The 24,811-nt window shown below is 35.4% G+C and overlaps 1 protein-coding gene across 5 annotated transcripts in view; it reads right to left on the reverse strand.

The window, feature by feature from the left end:
- Dnajc5b (DnaJ heat shock protein family (Hsp40) member C5 beta) overlaps nt 1-24,811 on the reverse strand; it is an 88,250-nt gene that overhangs the window by 26,963 nt on the left and 36,476 nt on the right. For all 5 annotated transcript variants that reach the window (XM_010611442.1, XM_010611440.1, XM_010611441.1 and 2 more), the window contains 2 exons: nt 18,790-19,021; nt 11,117-11,244 (listed from right to left, as the gene is read on the reverse strand). In XM_010611442.1, coding sequence (XP_010609744.1) covers nt 11,117-11,235 — 119 coding nt within the window. In that variant the 5' untranslated portion in view covers nt 11,236-11,244; nt 18,790-19,021. The remainder of the gene's footprint in view (nt 1-11,116; nt 11,245-18,789; nt 19,022-24,811) is intronic.

A 24,811-nucleotide genomic window follows, 5' to 3' on the forward strand; every position in this document is an offset into this window, starting at 1 on the left:
CACACATCTACCTCTACACTAATAGCACCAATCTTTTTTCCCCCTCTTCCTCCTATTCGAAGGCAGGAAGAATTGTCTCTTTGTAAGATTAATCTTGTCACGGTGTCTGTCTATCTGCTCACCTTCCTGACCCATCATCAACTCCACCACCAGCTGTAGTATTTTTAATAATGTCTCCACTAGCCCCTTCTCAATAAACAAACAAGCTCAAGTAATGTTTCAAGAAGGAAAACTTTTTGAGGGGCTTACTTGTCCTTCAAACTATTGATCTATTAATTTACTCCTTCCTCCCTTCACACCTTCAAATGATATCTTACACAAAAAGTTCACTCTCCTCAATGTCCATTCACTCTTGAACAATGGTAACCTGATTTCTATTTTCCATTCTCTCAACTACTGTCTTCCCATGACACCCTAATGGAAGAATCTATTGGTCTACTTTTAGACCTCTGTGACCTTTCTGCAAGATTTTATGATTACCCTTTCTCTTCTCTGAGATTCCCAGATGTCTTCTTGATTCCTCCTTTTTCTTGGCAGGGAGACTAAACAGGAAATACAGGTACAAGATATATATGTGGCCTCTGTGACCAAAGTTGGCAGAAGTAATATTTTATGCCAAGCAGTCAGTGTACTACAACAGATGAATATTCAAACATCGATTAAGGATAGGAAAGAACATCAAAGAACAGGAATCCAGGTATTTGAAAGTACAGTATACATATCACAGGCTTTTATTCATACCCTGCATACCAGAGGATGGCCACTTCTCACAAAATGAGCAGGAACAAACTAAGTAATTTAACATTACCAAAGTCTTCTATGCTTACCTCTCAGACTACAGATTAAGTCAATGATTTTCAAAATCCACTGCTAAGAATCATCTGTGAAAGGGTTGTCTAGTCACTTTCCTCACAGTTTACAGAGATTTCAGTCAACAGTCAGCCAGTTCCAAGGCAGAATGGCATGATGGAAGGCTCTAGGTTGAGGAAAGTTGCTCACATTGAGGCATCCAGAAAGCTTGGAAGGGAAATATAACCTTTTGGATCATGCCTACAGCTATAAATCCTCTCTAATCTAATCACTTTCCAAAGATCCCACCTATGATCGATGAGGTTTTAGGGGGACATCAATATAAAAACAGTAACAAAATTGCTTTTGAATTCCTAAGCTACGTTCTTGCTTTTGGAGGTTCTGATTCTGCAGGTCGGGTGTATCTGCATATTTGCAAAAATTACACATTTGATTCAACTACACACCAAAGACTTTTTGGTTTTATAGTTTTGCTGTTATTTTATTTGAAGTTTGTTTTATTTTTGCATACAGAATTCATATTCAGACTTGTATAACATTCTTGCTAACATTTGTTATTTCATATTTTTCTTTTATCATCAATTTACTGAGCATGAAATGATAAATGATAACTTATTGTGGTTTTGATGTGCATTGTCCTGACTAATGACATTAATCTTTTGAAATGACTATTGCATACTCACAATTGAGTTTTTGCTGAGTTGTAAATATCTGCGTATTACATGTATTATCCATAGCTTTACAAACTTTTTCTTTTACTCCACAGCGGTCCTTTTAGTATCTGATAGTTTCCTTTGATACACATTTTTCATTTTCATCCAACTTTTCTTTTAGTTTCTTGAATTTTTTTGTCATTTAAAAACTCTTTCAGGGGCCAGGGGTTTAGCTCAGCAGTTCAGTGGCCTGCCTTGCAAGCACAAGGACCTGAGTTCAATCCCCGGTACCAAAAAAAAAAACTTTCAAGATTACCAACATTGTGAAATGGGAAGAAAGGGGCTAAAGGTGTAGGGAAGGTGGGATGGGTAGGGGAAGGGTAATAATTGAAAAGAAAAAAGTGTGAGATAATGAAAAGATGGAAATAAAGTGTTTGTAGATGGGAGGGGAGGAGGGGGTGAAGGGAGGGCAGGGACAAGGGGAGAAAATGAGAACCAAGACCTGTCATGTAGAGGTGCAAGATCCCAACAATGAATGTAACTGTACTATACCCCTAAAATGTACCAATAAATTCAATTAAAGCTGAAAATAAAATCTTGCCTAATTTGAGGTTATAAATATCTAAACCTATGTTTCCTAAGACTTTTATAATTTTAATTCTTATGTTTTATAGTTTTGACTAATAATCTTTTGATATGCTATAACTTTGTTTTTATTTATTAGTATTTTCCAATTTCCTTTATGTTTTATTCTTTGACTCATTGGCTATTTAGGAAAGTGTTGTTTAATTTTCACATATTTCATTCATGTCATATTTCATTCCATATGCCAGAGAAATACTAGGTATGATTTTGATCTTTCTAAGTTTATTGATACTTTTATGTCCAGCCTAATATATGGTCTAACATGTACATTTGTGTTAGGCAGAGAGTTTTACAGGTATTATTTTCAGTTGACTGTTGTGTTATTCCAATCTTCTGTTTACTTGATAATCCTGTCTAGTTATTCTATGTGCTATCAAAAGTGAGATATCAAAATCTCCACCAAGCACTGTTAAATTGTCTAAGTATCTCTTCAATTGCACCAGTTTTTGCCACATGTATTTTGAGGATTCTGTTGATAGATGCATATATTTAAATAATTAAATCTTGATTGGTTGGCCCCTTTTCCCATTGTAAACTATTCTTCATCTCTTATAACTTCTGTCTTAAAATGTATTTATTCTGATCCTAATATAGCCATTTCAACTCTCTTTATGGTTTTCATGTAGTATCTAATTTCATCCTTTTACTTTCAAAACATTGGCCTTTAATGTGAGGGAGTTTTTTTTAATATAGCATATGGCTGAACCATAAATATTGCTTAATTTTAATACTCTTGTGATTAATTGCTAATGTGGCTCTTGGGCTTATCTTTGCTCAGCTTTGATATAAATTGGTATTAATGTGCTAAAATTATGACTGCATTCACTTTGTCAGGAAAGCTTTCTCTAACTTCTAGTCTAAATCATCTATTTTTGTTATATATGATCATGGAATTGTGATCTTTCCCTTAGAAACCTTAATTTGTTGGTAATTATGCACTAATTTTTGTGATCATTAATTTTTCTCTTCCCCCAGACCTTAAACTACGTGAGATTAATGACCATTGTTTGCTGTTCATTGCATCTCTAGCACTTAGTAAATATAGTGCCTGGGACAGAAATGAATGTGTAATGAAGCACTCACTTTCTCTTAAATGATCTTTTCTTCATCCTCCATTATGCTCAAGTTCATTTATACTGTTCATCACAGCCCACAGCCTCCCTTGTTTCACTTGACTTTGGTACGTATTTATGTACGTATATTAGAAAAAATTATATATATATATGAATATATATATATATATATCTCCTAGCTTTTAAAGAGCTTTTTATATAAATGGTGAAGAGTGAAATTTAATTATATACATATTCACAGACAAAACAAGGAAATCTGATGGGTAGAAAAATGAACTTGAGCACAGGGTTCATATTAATGAATATATATGTACATATATATTCCAGTAGAGGTTGGGGGATACAGATCAGTGGTAGAGCGTTTACCTAGCTTGCACAAGGCCCTGGGTTTGATCCCTAGCATCACAAAGTGAAACAAAAATCTAAGAGGAGCAGATAGAAGATTAGATATAGTTGAAGGGAGGTTATGCTGTCTACCTGGAAGAGGACTCCTACATGTGTTCAAACTTCATTTCAGTGGAAGGTTTTAGAACTCAGGAAACAAATTAGTGCTTGATCAAGATTAATTTCAATTAATCTTGTGAGCCTGAATCACCACTCTGCTTTGTAAATGTTTACAACTCTTCTATTAGCTGTGCATTCCCCTGACATTTGCACTTTATTCATAAGCAGCCTCTGTTTTTACCTGTAATTGCTAATAAAGATGGGTAAAAGCACCACAGATTGGGGTTGCCACAGAAGTGACACTTTCTTGTTTCTTGTGAAAACAGCATTTGCCTCACTTTAGTCTATTCTGAGTCAACTCATCTCTTCAATTTTCAAAGATAATTTCCAGAAATTTCCATGTGAGATTGAATGAAACAGAAAAAGTAAATGAGTCCCTGCTTTCCTGTGAAACAGGATATTTGATATGTCATCAACAAGGAGGGGTTAGGCTCATCCATGAAGCACAGAGGCTGAGATAGCAATATATAAAACTAGTTCCCTCCAATTCTATTACTCTTTGAGGAGCTAAGGAAGATTTCTTACTTCTTGTGATTTCTTACTCAATGGCTGGCATTTCATTAGGCTCTTACAGGAAACATACAAGGGGAAACAGCTTGCTTTGGGGCTTCTTATTTTTGTTTTTAACTTTTAAAAAATGTATGTATTTGTGTAAATATAAACTCACATTTACGTTACATAAAATTCACATTCGCTAAACTGGCTCTGTTTTCTATAGTATTCTTTCCTTACTCCCTATGTACTTGTCATTTGAAGGTCCCAGAGTCATACAAATAAACTGCATCCCACGTAGATGCTAGTGTCTCTTTGTGCCCATCTGTCTTTCCTATGTTTACTGGGTGAACAAATGACTCCCCCAGTCAGCTCGTTGACCAAACAAATCACGGGAGAGATGGTCTTAAAGAGTTCAGAATATAAGGAAGCGACAACAGAAGATGAACCAATCAAATGAGTCTCGTTCAGACAGCTTGGTAAGGGAGTGGAAAGTCTTGGGAAATAGAAGAATGGGGCAAAATATTTTCTTATCTCATGCATGTGCTCATGCAAGTGACTTAGTCTGGCAATGAGAAGATTGGATTAAATGAGCCTGAGACTTTAAGTTCCTCGGAATGATTATACTCTGCAATGCTAAAGCCAAGTTTATTCATTAACGAAGGTCCTGGATGAAACTCATACTATGAGTTTCACTCTGTGATGTGCCACTTTTGATAGGGACTGCAAATTCAACCTCTGCTAGGTAAATGGGTTTTGAACAGTAACACCAAATGGCAGGATAATTTTAGACTTACAAGAATGATGGGGATATTTGTTTGATCATAATAGAACCTGGTATTTTCACTGTGCTTTTCCACAAAGGGATCCATAAATCTTGAAGAGATGATCTCATTTCTTTTTATGAACTCTCAACGAAGCAAAACTTTCAGTACCTGATGGACTGACACAATAAAAGCCTTCTTATTTTTACCTTTCCCAGCTATCCTTTGAGGTAGCAGAGGACTCCAGCATATCAGCTACTTGATGTACAATTGAGTTTCAGAAAATGTAAAAAAAAGGTGCTTTATATATTCTTATAATAAAAATTAATTATAGATAGACATGGAAGTGGAGGTAAGTCTTTGAAGCTGCTATTTATGGTAATTATCTAAAGGAGTAGAAAAACTGAAGGTGCTGTTATTTTCTTCCTGACATTTGTACCTTTTACCCTTTTAGAGAATAGTTTTCTTTTTCCTTTCCACAGAATTAGACACCCCTCCCCCAGCCTTGCTCAGTGGTAGCAGGGGGCAATGGGGTAGAGGGGGCTGTGATTCCAGAACTTTAAGCAGAGAGAGTTAGACTTTGATAATCCTATGACTTAGCTGTGTTTTAAAAATCTTTGCTCTAAGAATTTGGGATTGGGACATGGAAAAACTAGAAAGTGAACAGAAGCCAAGATTGTTTTCCTCTTCCCACTTCTATCTACCCATTTGGGCTGATGAATTTTTACTTGCTGAGAAGGTCAAAGTTGATTTTAAAAGACAGGCTTGAAGGAGGGACAATCTAAATATCTATTAACAGGAAATTGATTAAATCATGGGGCATGGAAGCATAAGAAGAATGAGGACAATTTCCATGAACTGATCATTGCTTAGAGATATTAAGACTATAATGTATATCAGAGATAATACCCTTAGTTATATAAGAAAATATATGTTTAGACTATTTACATTAAACATACTTATTTACGGCTTAACTCTACCTTTCTTTTTAATTTTTTTAATTGAGTTTATTGGTACATTTTAGGTATAGAGTATAATACAATTACATTCATTATTGCGATCTTGTACCTTTACATGACAGGTCTTGGTTCTCATTTTTTCCCCTTGTCCCTGCCCTCCCTTCACCCTCTCCTCCCTTCCCCATTTACAAACACTTTACTTCCATTTTTTCAGTTTCTCATATTTTTTCTTTTCCCTTATTACCTTTCCCCTACCCTTACCACTTTCCCTACACTTTTAGCCCTTTTCTTCCTATTTCACATTGTCAATTATCTCATTAGGATCTTATGTACTGTTACAGTTTTTCGCACAAGAGAAACTATTTGGTATTTACATATGTGTGACTTATTTATTTCACTTAGGAGTATATCCTCCATATGTATCTATTTACTTATGAATGAATCTAATTTCTCATTCTTTATGGCTGAGTAGTATTCCATTTCATAGAAAAACCGCATCTTCTTTATCCAGTTTCCAACTGATGGGCAAATGGGCTGTTTCCAAGTTTTAACTATTACAAACTGTGCTGCTATAAACATAGGTGCGCATATATCACTGTGGTATGATTTTTTAAATTCTTTTGGAAAGATACCCAGCAGAGGGATGGCTGGGTCAAATGGAACCTCTAGACCCAGCTCTCTACTCTTTCTATTTTGTTTTGTTTTTCATTTCCCTTGTCTTCTTGTGGGTTATTTGAACATTTTTCTAGGGTTTTATTTGGTTTATTTGTAATGTTTTAGAGTATTATTTTGTGCAGTCTTCTTAGTGTTTGCGTATGTTTTGGAAAGATACCCAGCAGAGGGATGGCTGGGTCAAATGGAACCTCTAGACCCAGCTCTCTACTCTTTCTATTTTGTTTTGTTTTTCATTTCCCTTGTCTTCTTGTGGGTTATTTGAACATTTTTCTAGGGTTTTATTTGGTTTATTTGTAATGTTCTAGAGTATTATTTTGTGCAGTCTTCTTAGTGTTTGTGTATGTGTGTGTGTTTGAGAGAGCGATTTATTATAGTCTATTCATTAGGAAGTCTTTCTATTTTTAGTGAAGTATGAAAATATTACTCCTATTTTGGTCCCCTTTATCTTCCCAATCATCATACATAATGTGTCAGTCATCATACATAACTCAGAAACTTACACAGAGAAAGATGTCTTTTGTATTTACCCATATTTTTTCTCCATTGTTCTTTCTTCCTGATGATTTAAGATTATCATTTCCTTTCATTTGGAGAACTTCTTTAAATCATTCTCTAACAGTGGATTTACTAGAGACAAATTCAGATTTCCTCTATCTCAGAATTTATTTGCCTTTAATTCATTAAATACAATTTTATCATATATTGAATTTGCAGTTGACATTTCTTTTCTTTCATCACTTGAAAAAATGTGCCGTTATTCCTTGTTGCTTCACATGAGTAGTATGCTGTCATTCAAATTATTGTTTCCCAATGGGTAATGTGTTGTTTCTCTCTGGCTGCTTTCAGGATGTTTTCTTTGATTTTAAGTTTTTAGAAGTTTAACTATGTTGTGTTAACATGGATTTCTTTGGGTTTATCCTAACAAGATTCACTCAGCTTTCTGAGCTTAAGTGTATACCTTTTGCAAAATTTAGGAAAATTTCAGTATTTTGAGTGATCTTTGCATTTCATACTCTTCTCCACTCCACCTAGGACTCCAAAGCTACAGGTGTTGAATCCTTTGTTATTGCCCCATAGGTTTTGTTTTTTTTTTTGTACCAGGGATAGAATTTAGGACCTTGCGCTTGTGAGGCAGGCTAGAACCTTAGATTCTTGAGACTGTTTATTTTCAGTTTTCCTTCACTCTGTTCTTAGGGTAAGTAAATTCCATTGCTCTATCCTTAACTTCACTGATTCTGTTCTGTCATCTCCACTCTAGTATTAAGATCATCCCATTAGTGTTATTTCTGTTATTTCTCAGTTTTCTGAATCTATTTGTTTTTCAAACAACATTGAGATTTTCTATGTTTCCACTTGCTTCATGATTTTTGGGGGTCATTACTTGTTGAATCTTTTAAAATATCTGTCTCGTGAATGTAGGAATCAAATGATAATCTTTTTCTTGTGATTTTCTTGTCTTTTTATGATGAGTGATTTTTATTGTATTACACATTTTGACTTGGAATTCTAATTAAATATTTTATTTTAACAGGTAGTCACCCTGCCTAGATTTATCAAGGCCTTAGCCTACTTTCACGGGTGTCCAATGACAATCTAGTTTTCTAAAGCTTTATGGTACTATTTTGGTCTGCATGGTTTGTCTCCTGCCTCTGAGGCAACGTAGCCCTTGGTAATGGTAGTTGAGGAGCTGAAAGGGACCAAAAATACTTCCTGAGCTGAGTGCCTGTTGTGGCAGAATGTCCTTCCCTAATGTCCTCTAGGAAGTGAAGTCTGCAGGAGGGAGAGAGGAGTCTCAGGCTAGTGAGACAGGAAAGCACTTCCTCTGGCCCATTATTGTTAGGGCTACTTTCATGCAGCACCTCTTGCTGTTTCTGTGGGCTTGGCTAGTATTGACAGGATTCTTGTACAAATTGAAGGAAGAATAAGCCTCCTGAGATGCGTTCTGTTGCTAGATTGGATGTTGGGAAGGGAGGGGCCTGTGTTACCTTCTGATGTATGGGGGTGTAGAAGTCATAAGATGTGCTGCTGTATTGTTCTTTTGGTTCTGAGGTTCCTAACCAATTGACCTTCCTCTTCCTAACTTTCAAGTTCTCTTTGGGTGGTCTCTTATGTTATTTCCAAGGATTTTAGTCATGCTTAGCAGGGAAGAAAAGGAAGAGAAAAATCTATGCCATCTTGCCCAGACTGGAAATTCTCTATCTATGCTCATATAAGCATAAAACCAGTCAAGTGGGGACCCAAAGAGTAGAAAAGACTATATTTTCTATGTGGAAGTAACTAGGGGGATCAGAGGTAAGAGAGAGATTTTCTTTGTAAATCTTTTATATGTTCTCATTTTAGTAAACATAAAAATCAAATGTAAAAGAAGTCTTCTAATTCAACCTTATTCCTCAGAAGACAATCAATGATTATAACAGAGGTCAAGCAGCTTATGGATTCAACAGTTGGTAATTTTATTAAATTTCACTGAGTTTTAATTTCACTATGTTATCACTGCTGTGATCCAGATCCCTGAATATAAGAATAATTTTCTCAGTGGATTTGAAGCTTGCTCATACATTTTGAATAACTTGTAGAATACAAATGTGCAATTTAGATAGAAGTAGATGCTTTTGGCAGAATACTAGTACCCTAATCAGCTGAAAAAATAATATTTGTATGACATTAAAACAAAATTAATAGCAAGACACTGGTTACATGAAAAGACTTTATGTTGTAATTATTAAACTTGCAAACAACTCAGCATAATTAATGACTTAATTAGGATATGACCTGAAATTTTAGCTTCCAAAATTAATAAAGGCAATTAAAAATCACATTTGTAAAGTGGAGTTTTAAGAATCACAACATACTTAGATACTTTTTTTCCCCCTTATTTGGGGAGCATTTTTGGCAGTATTAAGTTTACGTTATACTCGCTTTCATTCATTCCCATGTGAAAGCCCTAGTATAATAGCTCAGCCTGAACGCTGAAGAGTCCAGGATAATGACCTTTAGACAAGTACCTCCACCAACAGGGGGCCTAGCCTCTTTCTGGGTAACTCTGGGGCAAAATGACACAAAAAGACTTCTCTTTCTCTATCACCTAAGTAAAATATAAACCAGAGGTTTAATATCAGAATCTACCATTATCACAGAACTATTTGGATCCAAATGGCAAATTATAGTACTGTAATTTATTCTTCAATACCAGCTTCTTGAAAGCATGGGAAATTTAGCGTTTACAGATGGTGAAGCCCAATACATGGCCAAGAGACTTTCCATTACATAGTAGATAACAATGGATAACTCAGTAAACATTTGTGGGCTAAATATTTGGAAAAATAAACTGAGACTTCTATGTGATTTTTTTAGATTAAAAAAAATCCAAATGGGCAAATAATTTAGTGTAAAGGCAAAATTATTAATGTAGTAGACAGAGATTAGTATTTAATGATATTATAATTGGGTAAAGCTTTTTAACTATGACAGCTAAAACAGAAGCCACAAAGAAAATGACTAACAGATTTGTATATTAAAAAACTTTGACTTTCATATATTAAAAACTCATGAATTAAAAAAAGAAATCAAGATAAAATAAAGAAGTAACATTGAAATTATAGTCACCTTTTTCCTTTAAGGGGATAGCTTTATTCTTCAATAAGGAAATAATTGGAAATATCCATCATGATTTATACAGAAGGATTTTAAGTATAGGGAAAAATTAAAGGAATTTATGTTAAATGATAGCTTACAAAATGATGCAATAAATTAGAGAATAACCATAGGCTATAGCCATTAAAATCAGAATAACATGAAGGTATTTTCACTATTGGACTTATTAAAAAGATAGTTGAAGAATACAGATGAACTCAATTTAAAATTTAAATATCTCGACAGGAAAAATGAAGGAAATAGAATATCAGTGGTAATTATTTCTAGGGTACAATTATGGATAAATTTTGGTAATTTGCAAATTTTCTCCAATAGACTATTTTTTTTGTAACATACACATATGTTTTTATTCCCCGAAGCACTAAATAAAAGGTTATTTCAATTTTTCTTCCATGTAATTAACTTAGTAGTAGATCGGATACAAAAGGTTAAACTTAAAGACTTAAATAATATACTTAACAAGAAAGTAATTATGATAAATCTTTTTTATCAAAGAAAGAAAAGAGGGAGGAGGAGAAGGAAGGAGGGGAAAGATCCTTCTACCATATTTAGAAATGTATCGCATGGGTTACATTACAGCTATCGGTTGTTGTTGATCCTCTCTCCCTCCTTCCGTCCTTCCCTCTCCATCTTTCCCTCCTGCCTCTCTGTCTAGCCTAAAATACTTGCTGACCTTTTCTGAGATTTGGTATCACTAGATAATTCTTTGTATAATCGTTATTGTTTATTCTGAACTGCTTATGTTGCAGAGTAGAGAACGTGGAGGCCAAAATAGGCTTACTTGATCTCACCAAGAAGCGTATGCCTTTAACTGGAGCTACTAGCCAGGCACAAAATAACTATCATGGGTAGCATAAGAAATATCACTACTGAACCTCATTTTGTACCTGTAGGTTTTCTTAATCTCTTCATTTGATGCTCCCTTATGCAGACCAAGAATTTCATATAGAGCTTCGCCACTTGTTGACATAGACCGCTGTCTTTGGTTTGGTAGGTTACATGCCATTTTCTCAGGCTGTAAAACCAAAGAGAAAAATAGCCATGAAGGTTATGCACACTGAATTTCACACTCTAAAGGGGATGGTTGATCCATTTTTATTCTTTTGTAAAATGACAGTCTTCAGTATCTTTGTGTGCTGATGAAAAGTGAAGAGAGCCAAAGTAGAACTTCCAATCAGGGCATCGAAGGATTTAGGCAGACACACAAATGAAATAGGGCTTCATTCGTATGGTTAAATTGAAGAATGCCATCTTAACACCGAGCTAATTCAGACGTGTTAAGAATCAATCCTCAAATTTTAGGCAAATTTAAGTATTTCATTTTACTTTGGGTAGAATTTGCATAACTTCTTTTTTGTTGTTGTTGTTGTTTTGGTATATTTTCCAAATTTAGCCTGCAATTTTATTCCAACTCTATTGGGCTAGCCAGTCAGCAAGGGTTAAAAGCAAAAACAAAACCACCTTTTAAAAAATATCGGGAAAATATTACTGGTTTCATCTAGGACTTAAATTAGAGCTTCTCTGCAGTTGTAAAATTCCAGAGCATTACTCCTGAGTTCTGCACCTGAAAGGGCTCCTTTTCCTATGACTTATTCAGAAATGGCTGGGCTATTGGAGGTTCCCAGAAGCCATTTGCCTGCTGTATTATGGCTTTGGGGAGTTTGTAGACACAAGCACACCTAGAGGATATTCCTATAACTATCATTTAGCATTAATATCTTCACCTAAGCATAGGGATAACATCCCCTGTAAGATTTTAGGAATAATGCATATTATATATATATAGGGCATAATAAGCTCAAAGAAAAAAAGCAAACTATTTTTACAGAAGGCAGCATAATGTGCCATTTAAAGAGTGCACTATTATCTGACAGACTGCAGATGTGTTCAAAAGATACGAAATTTCAGTTAGGAAGAATACATTCAAGAGAGCTCTTATAAATCTTGATGGCTATTGTTAATCATCATGCACTGTAGTCCTGATAATTCCTAAGAAAGCAGATTTTAGATTTCTCATCACAAAGAGGGAAATGTGTGAGATAATACATGTTAATTAGTTCAATTTAGCCATTCTACAATGTATACTTACATAAAATTACATTGCATATTATAAATATATGCAATTTTATCAATTTAAATAATTAAATTGCATCAACAGCATAATTCAGAGTCTATAAAATGAGAGGTTACTTAGGCATTTTAACAAGTGCCTTTTGAGTCATTTTGGCCAGAAATCATTGAAGTAGATAATCTTCCTATTAGCCAATTAGTTCTCCTTTATCTGAGGAGTTCGTAAGTCTTCATGGAAACATAGGCTTTTTTTTTTTTTTTTTTTTTTTTTTTTTGCAGTGCTAGTTATTGAACCCAAGATCTCACATTCAGGTACATTCTCAGCCTTTTTGAAATTTTATTTTGAGATAAGACCCCTCCTCCCTCAGCCTCATGAGTACAGGGATTACAGGAGTACTCCAACACCACAGAACAACAGGTTCTTTCCCTAAGACTTGCTTCAGTTTCACAAGATCTTTGTTGAGTAGACAGGAGTGGGCATCTGACCCAAAGCAGACAAACTCGAATTCTTTTCTGGATTATTTGTGTATCAGAAAAACTCTCAGATGGGGAAGCTGTAAAATGTGAACTCTAGGTATTACCGGCTGCTCTGAAGTGAAACAGGGTTGAAACTACCTGCAGAAGAGGAGCAGTGGCAGGAGGCAGACGGAGGCCCTGAGACTCAGTGAAGCTCAGTCCTCTGACCCTACTCGTTCCCAGGTCTACTTGCAACTCTTCCCCTCCAACAATATGCCAACTGATCCTTTCTTGTACTGTGCCAGTTAAAATTTCTCCCTGTACACAGACTTACACATTTTTCTTTTGATTCTGTTAGCTAAGTTTTGGTCACTGTTGACCATGACTCACAAGTGCCAATACCCTTTTCAATTAAACATCTGGTCATTTCCTGAGCACTGACCAGGCTGCTGTGGATTTTGTCTTAAATCTCTGTATCTATTCTTTCTTTGATTTAGATGTAGCTTCCAGGTGCTTGAGAAAGAACACTTTGGGCAAAATAGAGAGATATACTAAGATATTCAAACCAAATAGATCCAGCTGTATTGTGTAGGCATTACTAATAGAAAAAGAAGGATAGTGATCAGTCTGGGTTAAAAAAAAAAAGTATGTGGAGAAAAATTCAAGAGATGAAGGAGGAAAAAGGTACAGTAAATAGTTATCTTTGTTTCATTGATTTTTCCCCATATTTTCAACATCTAAAGGAAATAGTTTCAATTTAAAGATAAAAACAATTCATTGTTCATCATCTATCTCATGAAGTAAGAGAGATGCCATAACTCCCTTAAGTTGATCATAGTAGAGTACAACTTAACAAAGCACAGAGATGCACAATTTCCATGATTGTGGGTCTTGTACTCCCTGACTAGCTATGATTCTTTGCTTCTTGAATCTTGCAATCACTAATCTAGGGAAAAGCGTTTACAAGTTTCTGAAAAAACATCTTCCAAACAGATTATGATAATACCCACAAAAGATAATTCAATTATTTATTCAAAGACTACTGTGAGCTAGGCCTTTGGGAATGTTGCAAACTAATACTTGACATAAAAGAATAAAGCAATTATGAAACTAGTTTTAAGGGTTAGGGAAGTACTGAGTATGGTGGTCAAACAAAACAAGACGGAATGCTCTGGAGGATGAAGATTCTGCTTGGGAATTGTCTCGTCTGAGGCCTAGCACTGTGTCTGGCACATATTAGATCCTTGATAAGTATCTATTGAATTACTCAAGAACAAATGCTAAACTTGTGTGGGAACCAAGGGATAGAATCACAGAAAAAGTGAAAGTCTGAGCTGCTAATAATACTATCACTCATTTCCACAGAACTTGGTACATATTTTTCTGTCACAGTCCTCACAGTCAAGCCTGATGTTGGATCCATACGGACTTGATGAACAGTGATCCTCTCCATTATCTTCTTGCATAAATCATCATGAAAGAGGACTCCTGGGGATGGAGGCTGAAGAAGAGGGAAGATCTAACTCAAAGTGAGATCTACTTCACAGAGAAGATGAGGGGAGCCTTGACTAGACAGTAGCATGGTTCCCTGCTCCATCAAAATACATGCTTTTGAGCTTTCTTGACAGAAAGGTTAGAAACTGAAGAGATATTTTCATGAACCCTCTTTAAGGGACAAAGGTCTGGGCCTTAAAACCTCATTACAGTTAAAGCAGCATCTGCGCAGGATCAGGCCAGTATTTTCCTATAGTCAAAGCAAACTCCCAGGACATGACTGAGCAGACAGGAGATGCTGCTACCATCTACTCTCAGGTCCGATGAAAGACTACCCTATCAGGTTCCCCAGTGTTATTTCTGAAAACATTTGCAATATCCATAGGGATTCTCAGAAATGTTTAGACATTGGAGTCTTCAGAGTTGCAATATAAGAAAGACTTAGTACCCAAAAAGAGCAAGAAGGTAGAGAGCAGTATATCTACATATACTTTGGTGGGATTAAGAAAACATCAATGTTCTAAATAGAAAATGGGGGTGGGGTGGACTAATGAAACAAAAATGATAGGGTAAAGGATGGACACTCAAGCTAGCCCCTCTCTGTAAGTCTCCCTTAACCTCGGTATGTCTTTGGGAGAATTTTGCAGGGAGTGGGAACTTGTGGTTGTACAGCTGAGATCTAACAGCAAAGCTATATATTCCCATGGCTATGGGCCTAGAAGCAAGAGGAATACTCTGCTCAGCACAACCTCACTGATTGGTCTTATAATTCTTTCACCATCATACTCTGAGCTCCTTAGTGGCTGGAACTCTGCAAGACCTGATGGAACCTTATAATTGTATACAGGGTATGATTGAAAATTATGGTAAATGCTTACTTACATTTTTAAAAATTATTACAGTAAAATAAAAGTTGTCATTAATATTCCTTGCTTTCAATACACTTAACCTGTCATTCTTTCCACTTCTGAAAGAGTTATGGAAGTCCTTTTCTTCTGAGACCTTTTTAGTTGTGTTGTCATGGATATTTCAATATCCTGAATTAATTCAGAAAGTTTACCTTTCACAGTCATTTTGATTTTGGGAAGAGCTGGAAGTCACACAGTGCCAAATCTCATGAATACAGTTGATGAGGACGCACTGTAATGTTTTTATGAGTTTGCCTTTCTGTTGGACAGCAACAATATTCACAGCATTTTTTATCATACCTTGTAAAGACATGAAAGACGACTTCCAGAATTGCTTCAGAAAGTGGTTACAATGATGTAAATATCTTTACAGCAAGGGGGAGTATTTTAAGGGGAGATGATTGCGATCGATGTGTCTTAATAAATTTTGAAGTTCAAACAAATTCACTATATATTTTTATCCCACCTCATCAATGCCACTGACAGTTACTGATTATTTTTGCATTGTCATTCAAAAGAGTGCTTAGATATGGACATGAATAGAAAACAAATTCAAAGGCAAACGCTGACCGGGCCATTTAAACACTACTGAAGGGGAAAAGACTTAAAGACTCAAGTCCCATTGGCTAGGCAGCTCTGCCTAAGAGAAACCCATCCAGCAATTTCATCTCGATGCTCTCAAACATTTGACCCATCTCGCTGCATGCTCATCGACCCACCTTCTAATTATGACTTGGCATCCTATGCAGACCTTCAATGAGGATGAGAATAGACTGATCATATGCATTTGGTTCTTTGCTCTGGCCCACATGACAATTATGTCTCATAGTGAGTGAATAAATTGGCATTCAGATGATTTGCCTTTTCCTGAGGTCTGCCCACAGGGAAGGCATAGATTGGTTATGTTGACACTAGTAATCTGATCCCAAGGAGAAGGATAACGTTTCCTTTAACGAAATATACCAACAAAAATATGAACATAAAATATATAAATAAAACATGAATGTAAGAAGTCTAGCTTTCAACAGTGTCTCTCTGAGTGCTGCCCAAGTCAGCTGGTTGAGCTTACCATGCTGAGTACCAGACAGTATTTTCCTGTTTTAATCATGATGTGTTCAGGATATGGTGATTAATGCCACCTTATGAAGCATCTTAGAAAACAACTAGTTGGTAACCTGTAAGTGGTAGCAAGCATGTGCCCTTATGCATTGCTGTACCATTTTATAAATGAGGAAACTGAGTCCAGTGGAAGTAAGATAACTTTCCCAAGTTGACACGAGTGAGCCTATAATTCAGATCTATCAAATTCTAAAGTCTGTTTTTGCTAGTGTGCTGCATTGTGAAATCCTTGACATTTGTAGATGCTTTAAAATTAATAAATAATTTTCATACCCAGTATTTCAATTATCCCTTGCAAGAACTCTGAATAGTGACAACACTCAACAAATGCAACTTGGTTTTGTATCTGACCACAGATCAAAAGAGACAGAAACCAAGGGAGAGTTCAATGGGATCTAAGGTCTGCAGTGTTACTTCCCTCAGGGAAGCCACTAATTCTGTATGTAGACCAGGGGGGAGTTCCCAAAGGAGAATTAGGAAACAGGTTATGCAAGAATTTAGGAACTCCTGTTGAGGGCCCAGTATGTGAGTCAGATAAGAATGAATATGAGTCAAAACTACCCAAGATAACTCTGAGTGGCCCTGGCTACTCTCAGAGCTATGGAAACCACATCACCCATAGTCCTGCATCCTTCTGGTCTTTGTTAAATTTGCTCCTGCTGCCTATAGAAAAAACAAAACATTCTTCTCTTTCCATTCCCAAACTCCTGTTTCTTACTTATTTTTCTGCTGAAAAGGTGGCTATGGGATGGGGTGCATTAAACTTGGCATTGGCATTGGTACAGCAATATGTATGAGCAAAGCTGCTTCACCATTAACATTCACACTTTTCACAAGGAAAACATTGAGGTTCCTAGCGGTTTGGTGCCTGTGCCTGATCAAGTATCCTTTCTACTTAGGATGAAGGTAGCCCAGGGAGCCTGTGAAAGCCCTGTAGTAGCCTTTGTAATTTTTTTCCAAGGCTGCCTCCTTCAAATTTGTTGTAGGTGCAAGACAAGGGAGATGGGCTTAGAAGGGGATTATGTTAAACCCTTCCAGAGAACAATCATGGAAGCAGTGTAGGATTAATGTGTTCCTGCTCTAAGTCCATGCTTTTTTACACTCCTTTTTCTAATGGAAAAAAAAGAAAGCAGATTCCACTTCTCGGTTTCATACATAGAAACTCATACTCACAAAGACAGTAGCAAGATTTTTCCTTTGGTTTGTTCTTTTCCAAGGCATTACTTCATTTAAAAATCTAACATTATAATTTATTTCTGCTAAGTGAAATCCAGTAGCTATTGCCTTTAAATGTGGATTAATCATTATTTGAAATGAGTGACTTGAAAAAAATTATTTTTTAAAAGTCTGCATTATATCAGAAGCTAAGAAATTAGTCAACGTAATTACTAAACAATTCTATGGATTGAAACATAAAAGAAAAGATTATAAGTTTGCTTCATGCATCAAAGCCACAACAACACACTTTTCCATCTCTTTCATGAGCTAGAAACAAGACTCTTCATATATTATTGATTTAGATGATATTTAGTCTCAGAATCTGTAGAGTAATATGTCAGAACACTTCATTAACAAAAATATATTATGCCCTGAGATGTACTAACTACATAGTAGTGCACAAGATGCACTATAAAAACTCTTCCTAAACAATTTAAATATGTAATGGAACCATAACCTTATTTAAATCCTTATATAAAATAGTTAATATGAGTTCCTTTATATAGTCTTTTGAATTCTAATATTCCTATGCAAAAGTCAATTCTTCATTATTTATTCATAGTCCCTCATGTATAAGCTACCCAATTTGGGGAGGGTTCCATGTAGAGTCGTTAAGTAATTTAGGTGCATTCACCAATTATATAATACTTAGTCTTCTCAGTTAACATCATCATTTCTTAAAACACTGACCACTGTACAGTCACTACCGAATCCTACGCTGCTCACCTGTTTCTGGGTAATAGCTAATGAGAGAATGTACAGAACCCTGATGATGATGATCATTGACTCAAAATAAGAATAAAAGATTCCCAGTCCAGGAGTCCTAGGAATAGTGTTCTACATTTTTCATATTAAGATAAAAATTTCCTTTAAAAGTGAAAGAAACTTCACCTGTATCTGCTACGTGAATTTTCAAAAGTGGAAAAAAAATCAAACTATGCCTTTTTCTGTAGGTCCCTTCATGACTGAGAAAATGGATGTGGACAGAGGATATTAGCTCTTTAAACACAGTAAACATTGTTTTATGGCTGTTACTAGGGAAACCAACATGCTGGACTATTTTGTTGTTATTTCTATGAAATCTATTTAGAGCAAAATCTTCATAATCAAAATCACGTATCCTTAAGCTAAGCATCCATCCAAAATGGCAATCCCGTTTTGAAAAGTAACCACTCTTTTTAGTATGATTACTTATTTACTATCTGAATATAATTATCTCTTCATTATATTAGTGTTTATATAGTGAGCAACTGAAGATGGGGCAATTCAAAAATGTTACAAATAACCGACAGTACCTGTTCTTGTGACTCCGACTGTTTTCAAATGAGCAATTTGCTGTTTTCAACTGGTCTGGAACTAGATGAGCAAAAATATAAGAGGAGGCACGATGAAAGGAGCTACTCCATATCTGTTCCACCGTTTCAAAGCAAAAGGCTGCTTTTTTCCATCATTCCCAGGCAGAGGTAAGCAGGTTAATGGAGTCAGGTTACTTTTCATTTGTTACTCTATCGCCAATTGGTTATCACTCTGGAAAGCACAACAAAGAGAGAATAAAACATGCATGACCACATAGTTTGCTATTACAAGGTATCCAGTGATATGAAAATAAGTTCCACACCCACTTTTCATCGTTTGTCAGCTGGTGCTTGGCTTAACCAGCACTGCTGAGGAAGTGCCCCCAGTGCTTCTAGCAGGACTTTCCATTAAGAAAATTGGCTAATCTCCTGGCCTACAGAGAGGGTTCTTTCAAATTCCATTCTCTTTTTATTCGCAGGTTAGTGTATTAATGTTGATTCAAAATTACTGGAAAGACCATATTAACCTTAATCAAGGGGAAAATTTAATTGCTCGCTACTCTTCACACCTGCACATTTTACCCTAATCTTCACTAAGAGGTACAGTTTAACCGCTTGTTAAAACAGTTTCCAAGCTCTCTTATAAAAAGTCACAAGCAAAAGCTAAAATTTTAAGTTCTTATTGATCAAAAAAGCCTCAAATGAGATAGGTGCTATTCCTGAATTTAGCTCCCTAGGCTGAAAGTGAAGTTTGTGTCCCACGGCAGGCAAGCAGCAAAGCCTAAGGCTATTTTATGTGAACTTTTCAGAATATTTTCACCTCTAGGGGGCATTGTCTTTTTAGTTACCTAGGAACGAAAGGCTATTTGTCATAGGTACTGATTTCTAGCCAAAGTTTGGGAGGCAGCTAATCATCATGCAGAAAAAGGAGAGGGGGCTGTGTAGGGGAGGGGAAGAGAGGGAGAGAAAGGGATAGGAAGAGGAGGGAGAAGAAAATAACAAACACACAGGCCACAGTGGTGCATACCCAAGGCTGAGGCAGGAGAATTTCAAGTTCAAGGACAGCTTGAACTTGTGAGACTCTCTCTCAAAAATAAGAAGGGATAAGGAATATAGTTCAGTCAGAGAGGACTTGCCTAGCATGTACAAGGTCCTAGGTTCAATCTCCTGTACTGCAAAAACAAATTAACAACAAACAAAAACTAAAGAGAATAAAAAAAAAAAATCTTCAAATTCTAGTGTCTCTTCAGTTTAAGGTCAGTGTCCTTCAACAATAGAAAAAGAATTGCTTCATTAAGGTGAGACTATAAAAGCTTTAAAAGGTTATAGCTTATGTTTCAAATTTAGATTAATAATAAATAATTTTAATAAAATCTATTATTTTTGCAGTTACTCTCAAGTCACTAATTTTTTGTTTTTATTTGATTGCAGTACTGGGGATCAAACTCAGGACCTTGTGCTTGCAAGGCAGGCACAGTGCCACTGAAGTAACCAAACCACTCATTTTTTAAGTATTATATAAACCATTAGCTTTTTTAAAATTAAGTTTTATAAAACTGTTGAGTGAATTGGAACTCCAGCTGTGTTTCAAAACAAAATCACAGTTTCTGATTCAGTTATTCATTCAACATTTAGTCATCTACTGGATCCAGGCACTAGAAACATATTGATTAATAAAAGAAAACACAGAGTTTCAAAAATGACAGCGTAATCAAATGGCCACTTATGAAAGTATGAAAGTGAGATCTTGGAAAGATGCTACAAGATTATATAAATCAATAAGCAGAGGAAGATCAAAGGTTTCCTGAAAAAAAAAAACAAAAACAAAAACAGCCAAGCAGAGATTTGAAGATAGCTACATGAAAGGGAGTCTGATAGGAATAAATATTGCCCAGGTAGGTGGAAGAGAATGTTGAATGGCCGTAGTTGCTTAAATTGGAGAAATAAAAGGGACATTCTGCCATGTGCTTTTGTATATAGAATGTTATCATGGCTTTATATCTATAGCTTCTGATACATTATCAAAAGATATATCCAGAGATCAATGAAATCATATTCTATTTAGCAAGGTGAGACTTTCTAGAGGGGGTGAATTATAAATGGTGTTAGTAAAAGGCAAGCAAACAAATAACTCAATGTAAAACACACTAAATGTAAAAATCATTGGGAATTAATCTTTTCCACCTTGAAGAGAATTTAGACTGAACTAGAGGGGGCTTTTTATGAGGTAGAAAATTGTAATGAGAACCATGTTGGTGATAGGAGGGAGGTGTCACATGCTAACTTTCCTTGTGTGTTCTATTGATGAGGTCTTCCTCCTTCTCTTAGGAACTTACAAGGACCTGTTATATACTTCTCTCCATTAACATATAGGGTTAGGATTATTATAAGAAATGACTAATGCATCAGCACAGAGTCTGCTATGGTACCAGATGAATTATTTGAATATTCAACCAAAACAATGCAACACATGATCACTAGGGTCCATAGTTTTTCACTGAGTTTTTATTGGTACTTTTTAAGTATACAGTACAGTCACATTCATCATTGAGATCTTGTACCTGTACACGACAGATCTCGGTTCTCCTTTTTCCCCATACCCCTACCCTCCCTTCACTCCCTCCACCCTCTCCTATTTACAAAGACTTTGTTTCAATTTTTTTCTTTTCTCATATTTTTCTTTTCCCTTATTTTCTTTCCCCTGCACTTCCCACTTCATAGTTTTTTATTTAAATTTTACATCTCAGAATGCTCAAACACCATTCATTTTGAATTTGAGATGTATAAGGACATATAGCTCCAATAACTAAACCTTAATCTAACTGCCTAATATGATCAATAAAGGCATTGCTACTATTTTTATCACCTCTATATAGTTTATCACTACACTATAGTATATGAAACTAATGCCATTATTTTGAAAATTTCAAATGGATATTATGATCAAGATTCCCTGTGTTGAGTGGATTCAGAAAAAAATATAGATAAATGCTTTGTGTAAAATAAAGACACAAGTTGCCTACTACTCCAGCAGTATCTCAGATGTACATACTGAATAATTTTGGCAATTTCTCCATAAAATTAATTGTTTCTATGTCTCAGAAGAGCAAAAATGCCTAATTCTGATGACATTTTATAGTTTTTGAAAGTTAAAAATATCCCTTTTAAAGAGAAGTAACAAAGACAATGCAATTTCAATGTGCCAAAATCTATAAATACATAGAAAACTTAGAACCACAAAAGACTAAATGGAAAGTACTAGATTAGGCCTCTCCGAGAATCACTTAGAAAAATTTTGAGAATTTTGATGCCTTGGGGCCACCAAGATTTTACCAAAGCAAAATCTTGCAGAGTGGGGCTTGTGCAATTTTTTTTAAGGCTTGTGCCAATTTTGTAAGGCCCCTCAGGTTATTCTAAAGAGCTGCCCAGGTTAAGAGCCACTGTTCACCCCACATCAGAGAGATCTGACGCAAGGGCTCTTCAGATAAGTAATGTGGAAAATGTCTACCATTAGGCATCTCTCTGGAGGAATTTTCCACTGCCCAAGATTCCTAAAGACAACATTTACTGAAGATAATAGCACCTGTGTGATTAGGCACACAAAATAAAATTTTGTTTCACATAATTTACCACATGAAGGAGAATCCAAACCTAACATTCCTCTTTATAAGAGCTTCAGCAAATCACCCTCCTTAAACCTGTGTCTCCTTTGCAAAACTGTGATTAAAATACAATTTTAATCTTCAAGACTATTTAATGAATGTTTACCACAATGTGCCAAGAATTACACTAGAAACTTGATATACACAGATTATTTTCCAGGATTATTTTGAGCATCTGCTTAAGTTTTTTTTTTTTTTTTTTTTTTTTTTTTTTGCCTCTCAAAATTAGAACCATGTATACTGGAAATGCTTTAAAAATTTTAATGTACAATCTTGGCAAATCTCCTTCCAATTTTATAACTGATCACTAGATTGAGTGAGTTATACAACCTGAAAATTGGTCGATGTCATGAAGTTCAGGGCACCCTACTTGGTGTGGTGGGAGAATCAGAGGTGGTGGTAATAATAATGGCAATAGTGATGGCGATGATCCTGGTGACAGACAGTGATGGTGATGATAGTAACTAACACTTTTGCTAGCTTATCTCATATAAGGGCTACAAAAATATTAAGTGTCAAGATAATACAATTTCTTCTTGTTTAAACTCTGACTTATCTCAAACGCTATCACAATTTTAATGACTTCATAATACTATTGACAAATACTCTTTGCCTGAACTTTAGTCAGACTGTCCTGGTTGACCTTTGTGTCCCTCTGGCCTCCATCAACCTATTTAAGGAAAGAAGACTACGCTAAGCCAGTTTAGAGAGAATCTTCAATCTTAATAAACCTCAATATCTCATCAAATTTTCATCTGTCACACTATATATATATTTTTTTAAATTAATTAATTTATTTATTTTTGGTACGGGGGATTGAACTCAGGCCCTTGCACTTGTGAGGCAGGCAGCAGAACCATTTAGCCAAATCCCCGGCCCACCATCTGTCACTCTTGATATCCAATCTCCCTGACCTGACTATAGCAAGAATGCCGTTAGGTCTGTTTAACCAGAATCTTCCCTGATCTTATTGCTTTCTTTTAGTGTTTTCCATCTTCTGGCCCCAACATCCTGTTTGTGGGCTTATATTGTAAGTAGAATGGAGCCCGGTTTTACCATGATGTTTCTTTTCCTCTGTGATTCCTGAACAAAATTTGTTTACTTAATTAAGGAAAGTATAAAGTGGGTGATTTTATGCCTTCATTTAATAAAAGAGAAATACAAGCTATGAGAAGTTAAATGAATTGCCCATGGTCATCAGCCAATAACAGTGGACTCAGGCTTTGAAACCAGGCTGGCTATGTTGCTAAAACTCTAACTCATTATGGGGTCCAGAAGCACTTCTGCCTGCTGTATGTTCTTGCTTACCAATATGTAACTAAGAGCAGTATGTATCTATATATCTCTATCTATCTATCTATCTATCAGCTCAAGGAAAAATGGAATAATAGCTTTTAAAAAGGAACTATGAATAAACATGTCCACTACTAATAAGGTTCAACTTGCACTTCTATGTTAAGGACAATATCTATTTGGTTGAGTAAAGCTCTAAGAACTGTAACTGAAAAAATATTGACAGAGTATTATCCCCTGCCAGAAACATACATGATATGTATTACACATGTGTGAAATTTAAACACCTTGTTGCTTGCTTATGGTAAGCAATTGCAGTAATAAACTAAGGAGGCTTCAGGCCCAACAGATGTGTTTATTTGACAAAATGTGTGTAAACATAACCTTGATCCATGATTTTTCCAATAGCTGCTCCTGTTTGCTTTAGCCCAAGATGTTTACATTAGTAAACTATAAAAAGGGACAAAAAAAAAGAAAAGTAGTCCCCACATATGACCAAAGACTCTCTTTCCTCTCTGTCTCTCTTTCTCTCTTATGTGAATTGCTTTTTTAATTTAGCAATCTTATTAAAATTACAAGGGTGTATTGTGTCAGAGTCCAGTGTTCTTGAGCGTCTAATTAATTTTCAAAGTGCTTTACATTCTACCTTAAATTATTTTTTATTTTAGTGTAATACAAATAGATATTAATAAAGAAAATATAAAAACACTCTTCTATGGGAAAAAACAAAATTTCATAACAAAATAATCAGAGAATAATAATGGTTAATATATTGTGCATCATGATCTTAAAAAGAATGGCCAAAATGTTATTCAAAGTACAAGTCTTAGACAAAAGATGGTTATCACTTACAAAGAAGAAACAAACATACAAAACCTTCTTTTCAATGAAAAAATACTAGTACTACAAACAAAACAAATTAGCATTTATTGTAAAATCATGTTAAAACAACAGAATAGATAATTTGGGGAGTTATTTGAGCTTCTATCTACTTATTTATCTATCTTCTATTTTGCACATAATCTCTCTCCATATGTGTGTGTGTGTGTGTGTGTGTGTGTGTGTGT

The sequence above is a fragment of the Fukomys damarensis genome, unplaced genomic scaffold, assembly GCF_012274545.1.
Source record: "Fukomys damarensis isolate Sample0158 unplaced genomic scaffold, DMR_v1.0_HiC HiC_scaffold_5, whole genome shotgun sequence".
Taxonomy (NCBI): Eukaryota; Metazoa; Chordata; class Mammalia; order Rodentia; family Bathyergidae; genus Fukomys; species Fukomys damarensis.